Raw genomic sequence first — 13257 nt, forward strand, 5'->3', positions numbered from 1 at the left:
TTCTGAATCCAGTTTGAAATTAATTTAAAGATTGATTTTGCATGCTTGGCCCAGTCCTCTAGCTCTATCATGATCAGTCTCATGAAACTTTTACTTTCGATATCGAGGAGGGCAATTGGCCTGTAGCTTTCTGGCAGCGACCGATCTCCCACTTTGAAGAATAGTATGATCACTGCTTGTTTCCAGGACGCCAGGACGGTGGGGAAATGCGATTTTCTAATATTTCCATGTATAAGATGTATAGGAGGTTCGCCCGGGTTTTAACATTGTTTTTTAGTACCTGGTATGTTAACCCATTTGGGCCTGCTGCCTTTGAGGGTGAAGATTTTAGAATGAAATCCTCTATTATTTGTAAATCAAAGTTAAGCTCCCATTTTGTGTTAACCTCTTCTCCTCTTGGGTTCTTAGATGTATTTTTAAAGTTGTTTGTGAGATAGTCCACCCAGTTCTTTTCCAGGACTAAGTTACATTGGGTAGTGTTATCATCTGGTTTCTTGCCCAAGTTATTTATAATGGACCAAAAATTGCGGGAGTTATCTTCACAGAGAACTTTGAGCATCTGTTCATTGTCTTGCTGATGTCGCTGGAGGTTTCTTGCACGAGACCACTGTTTATAGTTTCTCGCTAGATTTTTTAGTTCTCTGTGTAGTATTAATGGATTTGTTATAAGCGTTTTCAGACGTCTACTTTCTCTTCTTAAACCTTTTTTGCACTCCCAAGTGTCTTCATCAAATAAGTGCTGATGGTGAGTTATTTTCACAGGCCCACTTGTACTTGGAGGATGTATAGCCCAAATGAATTTCTTAAAGCCTTCGGGGTTGCAGTTTTCCCTTAGGTCCGTGGCAGTGAGGCATGACAGTTTGTCATTTAATTTCTTCCCCTCTCTCTTATACATTACCATCGTTGCTCTCCCTTTTTTCACAGAGAGGTTGTGTGTGTACATTGCTGGTCAAGTTTGTTAATACTAGGTATGTTGTTTTTAATGCGGGCATGATCGCTCCCTTCTCCCCATATTGTTTCCATCTAAATATCTTTCGCCTGTAGAGCTTCAGATGCAAAGAAGTAGTCTAATGTTGAGAGGGAGTTGCCCCGCGACCAGGTTGGTTTTGCTGGCCTGTCCCCTGTAACTGATCCATTTAACATACAGAGGCCCCATGAGCTAAGATATTCTACCCATTGGGAACCTACCTTTGTTTTTTTTAGCCCATTTTGAGTTGTTTTCCTTGTTCTGTGTTGTTATACATTGGGCATTTAAATTGCCTCTGAGGATCACATTTGCATCGCTATGAGTTAGCAATATTATTTCCATTACTGTGGTTAGCAAGGCCTGAAAACTTTGAAGATTCAGTCATGCCGGTTTCCAATATACATTCACTATTACTAGTTGTACCTGCCCCTCCATCGTATTGATCCCGACTTTGCATGCTAGGACAATATCACTATGTAGTATTGTAACGTCTCTACTCAATGAATTACTGATCCCAATCAGCAGCCCACCCGATGGCCGGCCCAGTGCTTTTTGTATTGCTGGCACTGTGATGACCGTGTATCCTTCTATTTGCAGTGGATATGTGTGCCAGGTCTCTTGAAGTAGAACTATGTCGATGTTATGGAAGAGAGTGATTTTCATTTTGTTTGTAGTGAAGGTGTTTGGACCACTGGTATTCCAACTTGTAATTTTTATTTCGTCTTGCCTAAAGGTGCGGAGGCCCCAGACCTAGTTTCTGGAGTACCTGTGTAAGGATTTCAGGAAGTGCGGCGAGTGTGCAGCCCTTAGAGTCAATATTATTTGTGTTAGGGTCGGAGGAGGTATGTTGTTTCAATGCACTCGTTGTTCTTATATTTGCTTCATTGAGGTTACTATTACCAATGTCCTTTTCTTTATCCTCTTCCTCCGGCAGATTCTCCGAGACCACCAGGTGAGTTTTCTCTAATTCTTTACTGTTAGCTTTTATTGCCTTCCATGCTTTCAGCGATGTGAACCCCACCTCTGCCAATTTTGGGTTGCTACTATTTGGGAACTTTACGTATTCCAGTTCACCTGTCCCAAAAAGGAAGAGATTAGGGATCTTATTGACGTAGCCCAAAATTGCACTTCTGCAGAGTGACTTGTGTTGTGGGATTTTATTTGTCGCCTTAAGCCATAATCTTGGGATTGCATATTCATAATTATCGGCAGTTTCCGCCGTTGGCTGTGCCTGGTGCTGAGCTGTTTCCCCCTGACAGGGCTCTTGTGGAGTCTTCTGTTCTTGTTTTTTGGCTTCCACTCCCAATTCCTTTCTTTTGCCTTGACCATTTTTGCTAACCATCTGAGTGGGCAGAATTGGACCAGAATTGCCGAGAGTGTTGCAAAAAGATTGGCGCAATTTTTCTGTTTGGTTCGACAGCTGGCGCAAGGATTTATTTTGCCATGCTGTTAGCCCCCTACTTTAGAAACATTGGGGCCCATGGGGGACCTTTTAGGTGGGCACGTCTTTGTGACAGTCTTCCTTGAGTTGATTTCTTCGAGCTCAAATGAGTTTGGTAAGTCGCTAATTTCCAAACTTGCCTCATGTACATCTTCCAGATTGTCCTGTGGTAGATCAACCCCACACTGACCTTCTTTTCCTTTTCTTTAGCCGGGGCTACCCGATTTTGTGATGTGTCTGTTACGATGTTCCCAGCTTTTTTTCCTTTTCTTTGTGCCACAGTGCTTTCCTCCTCCCCATTTTTAACACCTTTAGTTTTTTTTTAACCTTAGAGGACTTTAGTTCTTTCTTTTGTATCTCTTTGAACTTGCTTGTGTCATCATCTTTGATGATCAATTGTTCCTTACTATTCAAGATTTTAACTATTTGTTAACTTCACTAATTTAACTGGCCAATCGTGTACAAGATCCTCCTGAATCTTTAAATGGTGACCTCATCAGAACTGATGGAGTATATGTAGCGGATATGCAGATTTTTAAACTAATTCCTTCTAGCCAACATAAACCGCGATATACGCATAAGCACATGTATGATCATGAACTATATAAGAGAAAAACCCAGTTACGTAAAGATATTAGGAACGTGGAGACTTCTGCCTCCGAGAAAAGATCAACTATGATTCGAAAACTGAAAATGCACCATAAAAACTGATTAAAAACGAATAAATATCTTACCATACTGTTAGGGAGAATTCTCAGAAATGTGCTAATTCTCTCCTTAGAGATCCCCAGTTATTTTGCTTGACTTTGGGACGTTTTCATTTTAACCTTGGTGTGAGTGAGCCCCTTTTCTCCCTCACCCAGGTGTTTTGATCTGATTTGGATTCTATATTCTCTTTGTTTTTGGAGCCTGACAAACTCCATAGGCATCACTTTTTGTATGGTGACACACAGCACCCTCAGTGCAGTGTGACAGAGAAGTCCTTTGGATTTCTCAAATGTTTAAATGCCTTCTCTTGGATAAACTACTGTTTCCAGGAGCAGTAAAGTGAAATTGACTTTAGTTACCTTTTATAACTTTGTAGACCCAGCACACACTATCTTACATAGAGTGCTGGAGGGGTTACTTAGTATTGCCTTTGTCTACTTTCTCATGTAACATTTTTATGTCACCCTTTCTACAATTAATGGCTGGTGGCAGTGGTTTACTTTTTCCTACCATTGTGTGTTTTTAGCGTAGACTGAATCCTCAGCAGCAGTATTGCACCCATGGGTGCCCATTTTGTCAAAATGGCCCTGGTCTTCTTTTTTCGCCATTTCTTGTTGTAAAGGCCCTTCTTGAGATTTACTCTGCTTGCCAAACCAGGTTTGGTCCCTTTGTTCATTTTGTCTTTGGCAGAGTTCTCTGATGAAGCCTGCCTCTGGCTCTAGCATGTCTGGCAGGGCAAAAAGTGAGGGAGGTTCTCGAAACTCCCTGTGCTTTGTCTCCTTGGTTAAAATAATAATGCACCCAAAGGTGATTGGCTGGCTGGCTGTCCATGGAGGTCAGCCACCCTGCTGTGTGAGTGACAGCTAGGCTGCGGATGAATGGGAAAAACCTGCATAAAAGACAATGGGCCTCATTACGACCCAGGCGGTCCGGAAATAACGGTGGCGGTAAACCCGCCGCCACCGTTGTTTCCGGACCGCCTGAGTCCGACCCCTGCAGGCGGGAGGTGATGTTCCCTCCCGCATGCAGGCGGACGAGGAAACACCGGCAGCATTACGAGATGCTGCCGGTGTTTCCATGATCCCCATTTCCATCGAGTCCCATAGGACTCAATGGGAATGGGGATTTACACCATTCCGCCTCCGTGATTCCCGGAAAACCGGGGTTGTAATGCCCCGGTAATTCCGGGAATCACGGAGGTGGAATGGTAATACGAGTCCGGCGTTAACCAGGCGGTTTTACCGCCTCGGTTAACGCCGGACTCGTAATGAGGCGCAAGGTCTTTTGCAAGGAAGGCAGAGTCAAACGAATCCAAAGAAGAACTTGGAAGAGAAGCTTGCTGTAACTCTTGCACCGTTGGTTTGCCCGGTGAAGCCCTGCTGCATTGCTAAAGCTCTGAATTCTGATCGACAAGAGAAGCCCTGCAAGGACAACGTCTCCCCTTGGGTTGGGGGGACCAATCAGCCCCAAGACGAACTCAACTGAAACTCCTCTCTCAGTTGGCTGTACTTCTTTGCTACTGCAGGAACTGAGTGCCAGGGGACAGGAACACCAGATTCGAGTGCAACGTTTTTAAGTCGGACTCGAGCTCCAGGAAGATCTTACAGACTCCCTCAAAGCAGGACATCCCAGGCCTTAGCCACCTCAACAGAGTGCTGGACCCCAGAAGCGAAGGGAGCCCACAAAGTATCAGAGAACCGCAGTGGTGCTATTTGCGAGTAGCTAAAACCGCGAAGTGCCGCTGATCTGAAGTGTGCCCATTGCTGCCGCCGACCTTCAAACCGTAGTGCAGGAGTCCCGAGACATCCTCCCTCTTGTCCCCACGACTGAGGCCCAGGAACAATAGGATCTGCAGGAACTACAACAGGAACAGATGCCAGATGGAACCTTTTTCTTCAGACTCAAGGTACTGTAACTAGGGGTACTTACCTCTAGTTGTGTGTAGCTTGCATCCTCCCCTTACCTCTTTTCCTTTTTGATACAAGCCTCAGTGCTGCTTTAAATGTTCAAGTGATATATTAATGTCCACAGAGTCCTAATTACTGAAGTCACACCTTGGTGTAGGAAGTGTCTGTGTGCCATCCCAAAGATCTACTTATTTACTGAAACTAAGAGTGTGTATTTTTGAAGTATATTTAAGTGTTGTATATTGCTCCCTTCTAAAGAAGGCTTATTTTAAAATGGACTGTTACATTAATAAATAATTATTTTATCAAGAAACCTTGAGTGTAAGTGTTATTTGAATACATGTCACTGTGAAACTATGCTGCAACCCTACAACTCATACTGACCCCTCTTGAGATAAGCCTGGCTGCTCAGCCACTCTAGCAACTTGTGTAGTACAGGCCTATACCAAAGGTTGGGTTACCTATTGCCAAGAGGACAAGGCTGGTCTACTCTCCCACAGGGTTACTACATACAATCTTGCCTAACAGGTACAAAAAGATGCAGAACTAATGCTAAAAACTCTAGCGTGACAAAACTCGGCGGCAATCTAGGCCCTATTAAATCGTGCCCTGCACGACACACAGATACCGACGCAAATTAACGCTGTGCATGAACGCAAATAAATGGGTAGAACATTATAAAAACGTATATGCCTGGGAGTCACCACATAATAGTGAAAATACCCCAAAACATATAGCAAGTGCACAGATGCACTTTGATTGAGACTATTTAATACATATAATCTCAAAGCTAAGTATGTCTAAAGCGCCATGGCCAGAAGGCCTGACTAATATGATGCTAAAGACCTACCCGGAAGAATGGGCGAATGTCTTATCGAACATCTTCTTCAAGGTTGTAAAGTATAATCAGATACCACAGAATTCATCATTATCCCAATTTTTTAAAAAGGCATTTGAGAGCATCCCTATGAACTATCGCCCAATAGCATTATTAGATATACCTGGGAAGATCTTCGCCCATCTGATCCTAAGGGAATTTAATCAGTGGATGACAAAGGAGGGTTTACATGACAAATTGCAAACAGGATTTGTCCCAGGTCTAGGCACAGCTGTGAATTTAGCAACCATGTCAGCTATCAAGATGCATGAACACCAAAGAAAACAACCATACTATATGGCCTTTGTAGACTTCAGATTAGCCTTTAACTCTGTATCAAGAGAATTGTTGTGGAACAAGCTGGCAGAGGCAGCATGCCCCCCCCCCCTACATCCAAGCCTTGCTTTTGCAGCAATACTAGGACAGAATCCAGATCAGGCTATCCCTTGATGGCAGACTGTCCAAAGTGATACCCACATACAGAGGATTAAAGCAGGGCTGCATATTGGCTGCATCCTTGTTTAATATGTTTATAGCTGATATTGGCAAAAAGCTGAGGCAGGTTATTTCTGACTTACCGAAACTTGGCAACAATACTGTACCATGGCTTCTCTGTGCGGACAATCTCGTCCTGTTTTCAAACACTCTGAGAGCCTACAAAATCTTCTATCGGCTCTAGAACAATATGCTATAGCAAACCGATTACCAATACATTTGGACAAAACTAGGATAATGATATGTGCAAGCAAATCCCAGTTGAAAGATGTTCATTCAAATGGCGATAGTATGAATCACCATTGGAAGTGGTGAATGAATATCGCTATTTCTGAATACCAACAACCATCCCATAGATGAACCATGCTGTGAAGAGCTAAAGAAGAAAATACAAACTGCAGCTGCGCAAGCTTGTATTATAAATAAAAAATACTGTAAATTCTCTATGGAACCTCTGCTAAAATTCTATAATCAAAAAGTTGTCCCAATAGTTACATATGGGTCAGAAACTAAGACTTGGAAGAATGCATCGTTTTGGCTCAGGCACGAAGGCCACTTCTGGAGGAAAGTGCTGTCTCTGCCAGCAAACCAATCGATGTGCATCGTGAGAAACGACCTGGGAATTCTCTCTCTTGGAGCTCATTTCATGTGGAAAATGTGCAATTTATTTACGAAATGTATTTTAGCGAACAAACCAGATTCCCTCCTATATATACTGGCTTCGTATTTGAATACAACTAAAGACTATTCTATATCAATCTAGAAAGATCAAGTATTAACTGTAATGGAAGCTGCAGAAACTAATCATGTAAAAGCAAAGCAGAAATGATGGCACCGTGATTGGATTTTGACACGCCAACATTGCATGACATAACAGTTCAAGAATGGAAATTTCAGAAGCCTTCATACACCCGAGCCGTTGCACCTATTCCTTCAATTTCGACTGGACTTATGGTTAACAAGAGACGTTCTGGCAAAACGGAGTTTAATCACAAAGGCGGCTAACTTCTGTCGCTTTTGTATTGACCAACTAGAACCACAAAACACAAAAACAACTTCTCAGGCAATGGCCATGACTGCAGTTACAGAGGAAAAACCTTTTTCACCATCTCTTTCAAGATAACAGAAGTCTAACCCAAGAGATGTTATGGTATATGATTTTTAACAGTGGTGGTGTAAGTGTTACATTGTTATTAATGCTGAAACTGTCAGAAATTGATGCTTTTGAATAGGTATTCTAATCTAGTAACAAAAGGTGTGATTGTATAATAAGAACTAGCAATTTGCACTTTATTATAGTATATTTTAACTCACAGAATAACCTAGCAAAGAAGCACAAAAACTGCACTCATGGTGTGTAATTAAGAGCCAAACTGCCTGCACCTTTGAGAAACTGTTCTATTGCGAGTTTGAATCCTATTGCTTTATTGTTATTTGTGTTACTAGTTATCCTTCTTCTTAATCTGTACTTTCTTAGAGCTATATTTATTGAAAGGTTGCGAAATCAACCATAAGGTGAACAACAGAACTGGACTAGTGTCTCCCGAAAGGAATGGATAATGTTGGAATGTATGCCTTTGCTTCACGCATAATGCGTGACAGAGCGAAAATCGGGAGGTTTTTTGGCAGAACACTGACCATTTTAACCAGTTTTTTATTTTTTAAATCTTGGTGGAAGGTTCCACCCTCTGAGGAACAAGCGATTCCCTTGCTTGTCAGTTGCTCACATTCGGGAGGACTTTTCTGCCCCTGCAGTGAAAATCAAAAGTGGGCACCTATACTCCCCCGACACATATTCCAGTGGAACCCATACTCCCCACCGCGTGTTGCCCACATCATGCCCCCTCTCTGCCTTCTATTCTCGTTCCCCCTGCAGGGCCCTTCCTCCCCGTGCCGCCATTGGCCACTCTCTTGTTTCCATGCTGCATCCTCGGAACCTTTTACTTCTCATACTGGGCTCTATCTCGCCCACTGCTGTCCTTTTCATGCCCTCTTTTTGCTGTCGCTCTGCCCTTGTTCTCTCCCTTTCTTCGTTGGCACTCATCCCCCGTGCCTGCCTCTTTTCGGATCTCCGTATTTCCTGCACCCTTTAATCTTCGCCCCTTCCACTTACCTTTCTGACCCCGTCCCACTATCTGCTGCCTTTCCTTCCTTGGGCCCTCGTCCCTTCCTTCCTCTTCCCCTCCCCCGCCCTCTCGCTCCCTCCCTCCCTCTCTGGAGCGGTGACGCGCCCCCTCTGCCTGCCCGGCTCCCTCCTCTGTCCCTCCTCCCCCGCCCCCCTGCTCACTCAGTGAACGCTGTTCGGTGCTCGGGCCTCTCCCTGCTCCGTAGGGCTCGCTCCTTCAGGACACCCCTCTCTTCCCGTGCTTTCCCCCGCCTGGCCTGCTCCCCAGAGCCCGGGGAGATGCGGCGCTGGGCGCCCCGTGCTGAAGGCGGCGGCTGCTGCCCGAGCCTCGCCTCCTCCGCCCCCTAGAGAGAAGGGCTCTGACTGCAGGAGGGGTCCCAGCCTCCCTATCCCTCCCCGTTCTAGAGTGCAGGGGGGCCCTTCTCCTCGCCTTACAGTGCAGGACTCTGGCTGCAGGAGGGGCCCTGTCGCCGCCGTGTTGGCTCTGGATTTGGATTGCCTTTCCCTCTGGAGAGGGGAGCTCCTGTGTTTTTTTTACATTTTCTTTTGACCCACGATGGGTTTTCGGGCGGGTGGGGCCCCCCACGCTCTGCCCCAGACCGGATCCCGGTGAGAGAAAAATGAGCGAGGAGACGGCGGCTTCTACCAACGAGTGAGTGTCACATTCAGATCGGGGCGAGGGGAGCATGTAGAGGGTGGAGTGGTAGTGGGCAACTAACCCGTGGGTGGCGGGGGCTGGCATGTTCAACCGGTTGCATGCATGGCGAACCTTCTACCCGAGGGAGGGGATCAGGGAGCGGTGTGTGGTATTTTCATATCGGGTCTGCACTGTGAGGTATGCCCAGCCGAGAAGAAAGCGTGTATCTCCGGTGTATGGGATTGTGTACATGGGGCGGTTACAAGCCGCACTGAGGGGGTGTGGGGATGGGGGCGTATCCTTAGCCCCTAGGTCAGTGTGCATGGATAGCATCTCCAGCACCAAGACATGCCTTTACGGGTTGGATGTCACCAGGACTGCGCATGCCTTTACGGGTTGGTTGTTTCCAGGCCAGAGGGATGCCTTTATGGGTTGTATCTCTCCAGCCTAGGTGGGTGCCTTTATGGGTTGTATCTCTCCAGCCTAGGGGGATGCCTATATGGGTTGTATCTCCAGCCTAGGGGGATGCCTTAATGGGTTGTATCTCCCCAGCCTAGGGAGATGCCTTTATGGGTTGTATCTCTCCAGCCTAGGGGGATGCCTATATGGGTTGTATCTCCAGCCTAGGGGGATGCCTTAATGGGTTGTATCTCCCCAGCCTAGGGAGATGCCTTTATGGGTTATATCTCTCCAGCCTAGGGAGATGGCTTTATGGGTTGGATGTCTCCAGCCTAGGGGGGTGCCTTTATGGGTTGTATCTCCCCAGCATAGGGGGGGGGCCTAAATGGGTTGTATCTCTCCAGCCTAGGGAGATGCCTTTATGGGTTGTATCTCTCCAGCCTAGGGAGATGCCTTTATGGGTTGTATCTCTCCAGCCCACGGGGATGCCTTTATGGGTTGTATCTCTCCAGCCCAGGGGGATGCCTTTATGGGTTGTATCTCTCCAGCCCAGGGGGATGCCTTTATGGGTTGTATCTCTCCAGCCTAGGGAGATGCCTTTATGGGTTGTATCTCTCCAGCCTAGGGAGATGCCTTTATGGGTTGTATCTCTCCAGCCTAGGGGGATGCCTTAATGGGTTGTATCTCCCCAGCCTAGGGAGATGCCTTTATGGGTTGTATCTCTTCAGCCCAGGGGGATGCCTTTATGGGTTGTATCTCTCCAGCCCAGGGGGATGCCTTTATGGGTTGTATCTCTCCAGCCTAGGGGGATGCCTTTATGGGTTGTATCTCTCCAGCCCAGGGGGATGCCTTTATGGGTTGTATCTCTCCAGCCTAGGGAGATGCCTTTATGGGTTGTATCTCTTCAGCCCAGGGGGATGCCTTTATGGGTTGTATCTCTCCAGCCCAGGGGGATGCCTTTATGGGTTGTATCTCTCCAGCCCAGGGGGATGCCTTTATGGGTTGTATCTCTCCAGCCCAGGGGGATGCCTTTATGGGTTGTATCTCTCCAGCCTAGGGGGATGCCTTTATGGGTTGTATCTCTCCAGCCTAGGGAGATGCCTTTATGGGTTGTATCTCTCCAGCCTAGGGAGATGTCTTTATGGGTTGTATCTCTCCAGCCTAGGGGGGATGCCTTTGGGGGTTGGGTGTCCACCACATAGAGATAGCTTTACGGTTTGGGTGTCTCCAGCACATAGGCTTAGCTCTATGGTGTGGGTGTCTCCAACCGGGAGGGAAGCCTTTAGAGTGTGGGTGCCTCCACTACATAGGGATACATTTATGGGTAACTTATTTTTAGCCGGGTAGGATACCTTTATTGGGTGGGTATGTCAAGCACATTGAGATTGCTTTACGGGTTGGGTATCTCCTGTTTCGCGGGACAGATTATCCCCATCTCTTTTGGGATGCTTTTATCTGTTGGGGATATGCCTTCACAGGCTGGTTATCTCACCCCGTTCCAGTATTAGTGGAGCATTCCAGCCCAGAGGGTTACTTTATTGTAATGGGTTTTTGCAGCTCAGAAGGATGCCTTTATGGGTTGTGTATCTCAAGTCTACATGGATTTCTTTGAAGGTTTGGTAGCACCATTGCAAAGGAATGCCTTTATGGGTTAGGTATCCACACTGCAGAGTAATATCAATGAGCCTGATATTTTGAGTGCAATTGGGAGCTGATATGGGTGAGGGGTAAGCTTTTATGGGTTGGTTATCCCCAGCCACGAAGAAAGCCTTGATGTGTTGGCCATCTCTGGTCCAAAGAGAATCCTCTATCTATTGCTTCTTCCCAGAGGATACCTTCCATGGGCTGGGCATGTACAACCCATAGAGTTGTTTTTGTGGCTTGGATACCGCCTGTGCATAATGAAGGATTCCTGGTGGTATTCTCCCTAGTGCCCCATGTATCAAAAATGTGGAGTAGAACTAGGCCAGAGCTTAGCATGTATGTGTAAGTAGGTGCGCTCGAGGGGCCAGTTTGAGGCCCACAATGGAGAGGGGAAAACCTCGGCAGAGTGAGCCTTGGTACAGTTGACGCTGTGTTAATATGCTGCATGCATGGGATGTAGGTTTCTGCCTAGCAACACTTATACTGCTATGAATGCATGTGAAGGTGCAGAAGGAAGAGACACTGCTCTGTCAACCCACTGTATGCATTGAGCTGTTTATCCCGGCATCCATCAGCCACGTCCATTAAAGATGTCCATACATTGGGACTGGGGTAAGATGCTGAAACCCCCCAACACCCATCTGTTAGCCGCTCAGTGCATGTAACGTCCACCTATGTACTGCTGAAGCCAGACTTTTAGATGTGCCACGCGTTATGGCTCAGCTGTTCAGCCAAGCATCCCTGACACAGGGCATGGAAGGGGGGAGGGCTATCAAGCCAAACCTCCCCCCTCGTGCACCGGGCCTCGGTGTCCAGCAATGAATCTCACATACTGCCTTGGTAATATTACTCATGTACGAGACAGGGGGTATTGGTAATGTCCATCCATTCATAAGGTCCCTGACACCAGTCTATAAACCTGTGCTATGGATTGATGGAAGCAGGTGATCAGCAGGAAGTCGTGGGTGCCTAACTATGCCACTATTGGGATATCAAACCGGGCACCTCCTAAAACATATGTATTGGTGGTGGGTCCAATCACACCATCCTGCCCATGTGGTGTTGTGCCCAAGAATACTCACATTTTTTTCTCAACTAACGTAACTACCCATCCCCTGTGCCTTGCCCCACACACCTGCATAGCTAACAGAGACGCCTCCTGTATTCGGCATCCATGCGCCTGCCCCATCATGGCTCATCTGCGTGTTGAGGGTATCGGAGCACATGATCCCTGGCCGAAGAGTGAGACCCGAATGCAGGAAAGACGCCTAGGACTGGGGTCGGAGTAGGCCCTGCTCCCGATGTTTGAAAATGCATCTGGATTCCTTTATGCTAGGGATGACTGCCAACGCCCACCACCACCCACAGGGCATCTGTTCCAGTGTTTAGACGAGGGGGATGGGGCACTTTTTTGTGTTGATTTAAACTCATTCAAACTATGTTTTTTTGTTATGTTCTTTTACCACCGTGTGATGGATGGGCTTCGCGTTTGGTGTGCAAGTCGTTGCTCTAATGAGGTACATGTGTCGCAAAGCGTTGGTGTGCCATTTTTAATGCCGCCCCCAACCTAATGATGAGGGCCAGCGTGTGGTTAAGTACAAGCCGCCTCCTAGTGCCAGGAAGGGTCACTCGTGAGTCAGTTGCTGCCAATCGGGTGTTGTGTATTCGATATTTTATTTCAGGTGGATATGCCTTCTCTGGGTGTCGGGTAAATGTGGACGGTGGAAATCGGTGTTGCAGTGTTTATTTGTCGGGGGCTTTAATAAAATGTGCAGAGTCGCGTGTTTGCTGTCGATCGCTTGCATCCCAGGCTCTCAATGTTGGCTTAATGGTGTGAAATCGTGTGCTTCGCGTTCATGGACTCCCGAAACCCGCGTGAATGCTGCTTCTAGCAAGGCGGTGGCCGGCCGAGCTTCAGTGCAAGCAGATAGGAGGCGCCGCTTGGCTTTTTACATTTTGCGTTGTACCGTTTCTGTTAAACCCGATTCCTTGAAACATGCCTATTTCCCTGTGTCTTTTCTTCCCTTATCGGGCTCCCTTTCTGAACAGAGTGTGTC

The 13257-nt window shown here is 46.7% G+C and overlaps 1 protein-coding gene across 2 annotated transcripts in view; it reads left to right on the forward strand.

The window, feature by feature from the left end:
* The first annotated feature begins 8634 nt into the window (after positions 1–8634).
* The window catches only part of SPRED1 (sprouty related EVH1 domain containing 1), a 522489-nt gene continuing 517866 nt past the window's right edge, over positions 8635–13257 (forward strand). The window contains exon 1 of one of the 2 annotated variants that reach the window (XM_069638551.1): positions 8635–9172. Coding sequence is in view for 1 of the 2 variants with exons in the window: in XM_069638550.1 (XP_069494651.1) it covers positions 9141–9172 (32 nt within the window). In the remaining variant the exon portion in view is untranslated. The remainder of the gene's footprint in view (positions 9173–13257) is intronic. The other variant, XM_069638550.1, reaches the window with a different exon arrangement.

Source organism: Ambystoma mexicanum, chromosome 14, assembly GCF_040938575.1.
Source record: "Ambystoma mexicanum isolate Mex_15411 chromosome 14, UKY_AmexF1_1, whole genome shotgun sequence".
NCBI classification, from domain to species: Eukaryota; Metazoa; Chordata; class Amphibia; order Caudata; family Ambystomatidae; genus Ambystoma; species Ambystoma mexicanum.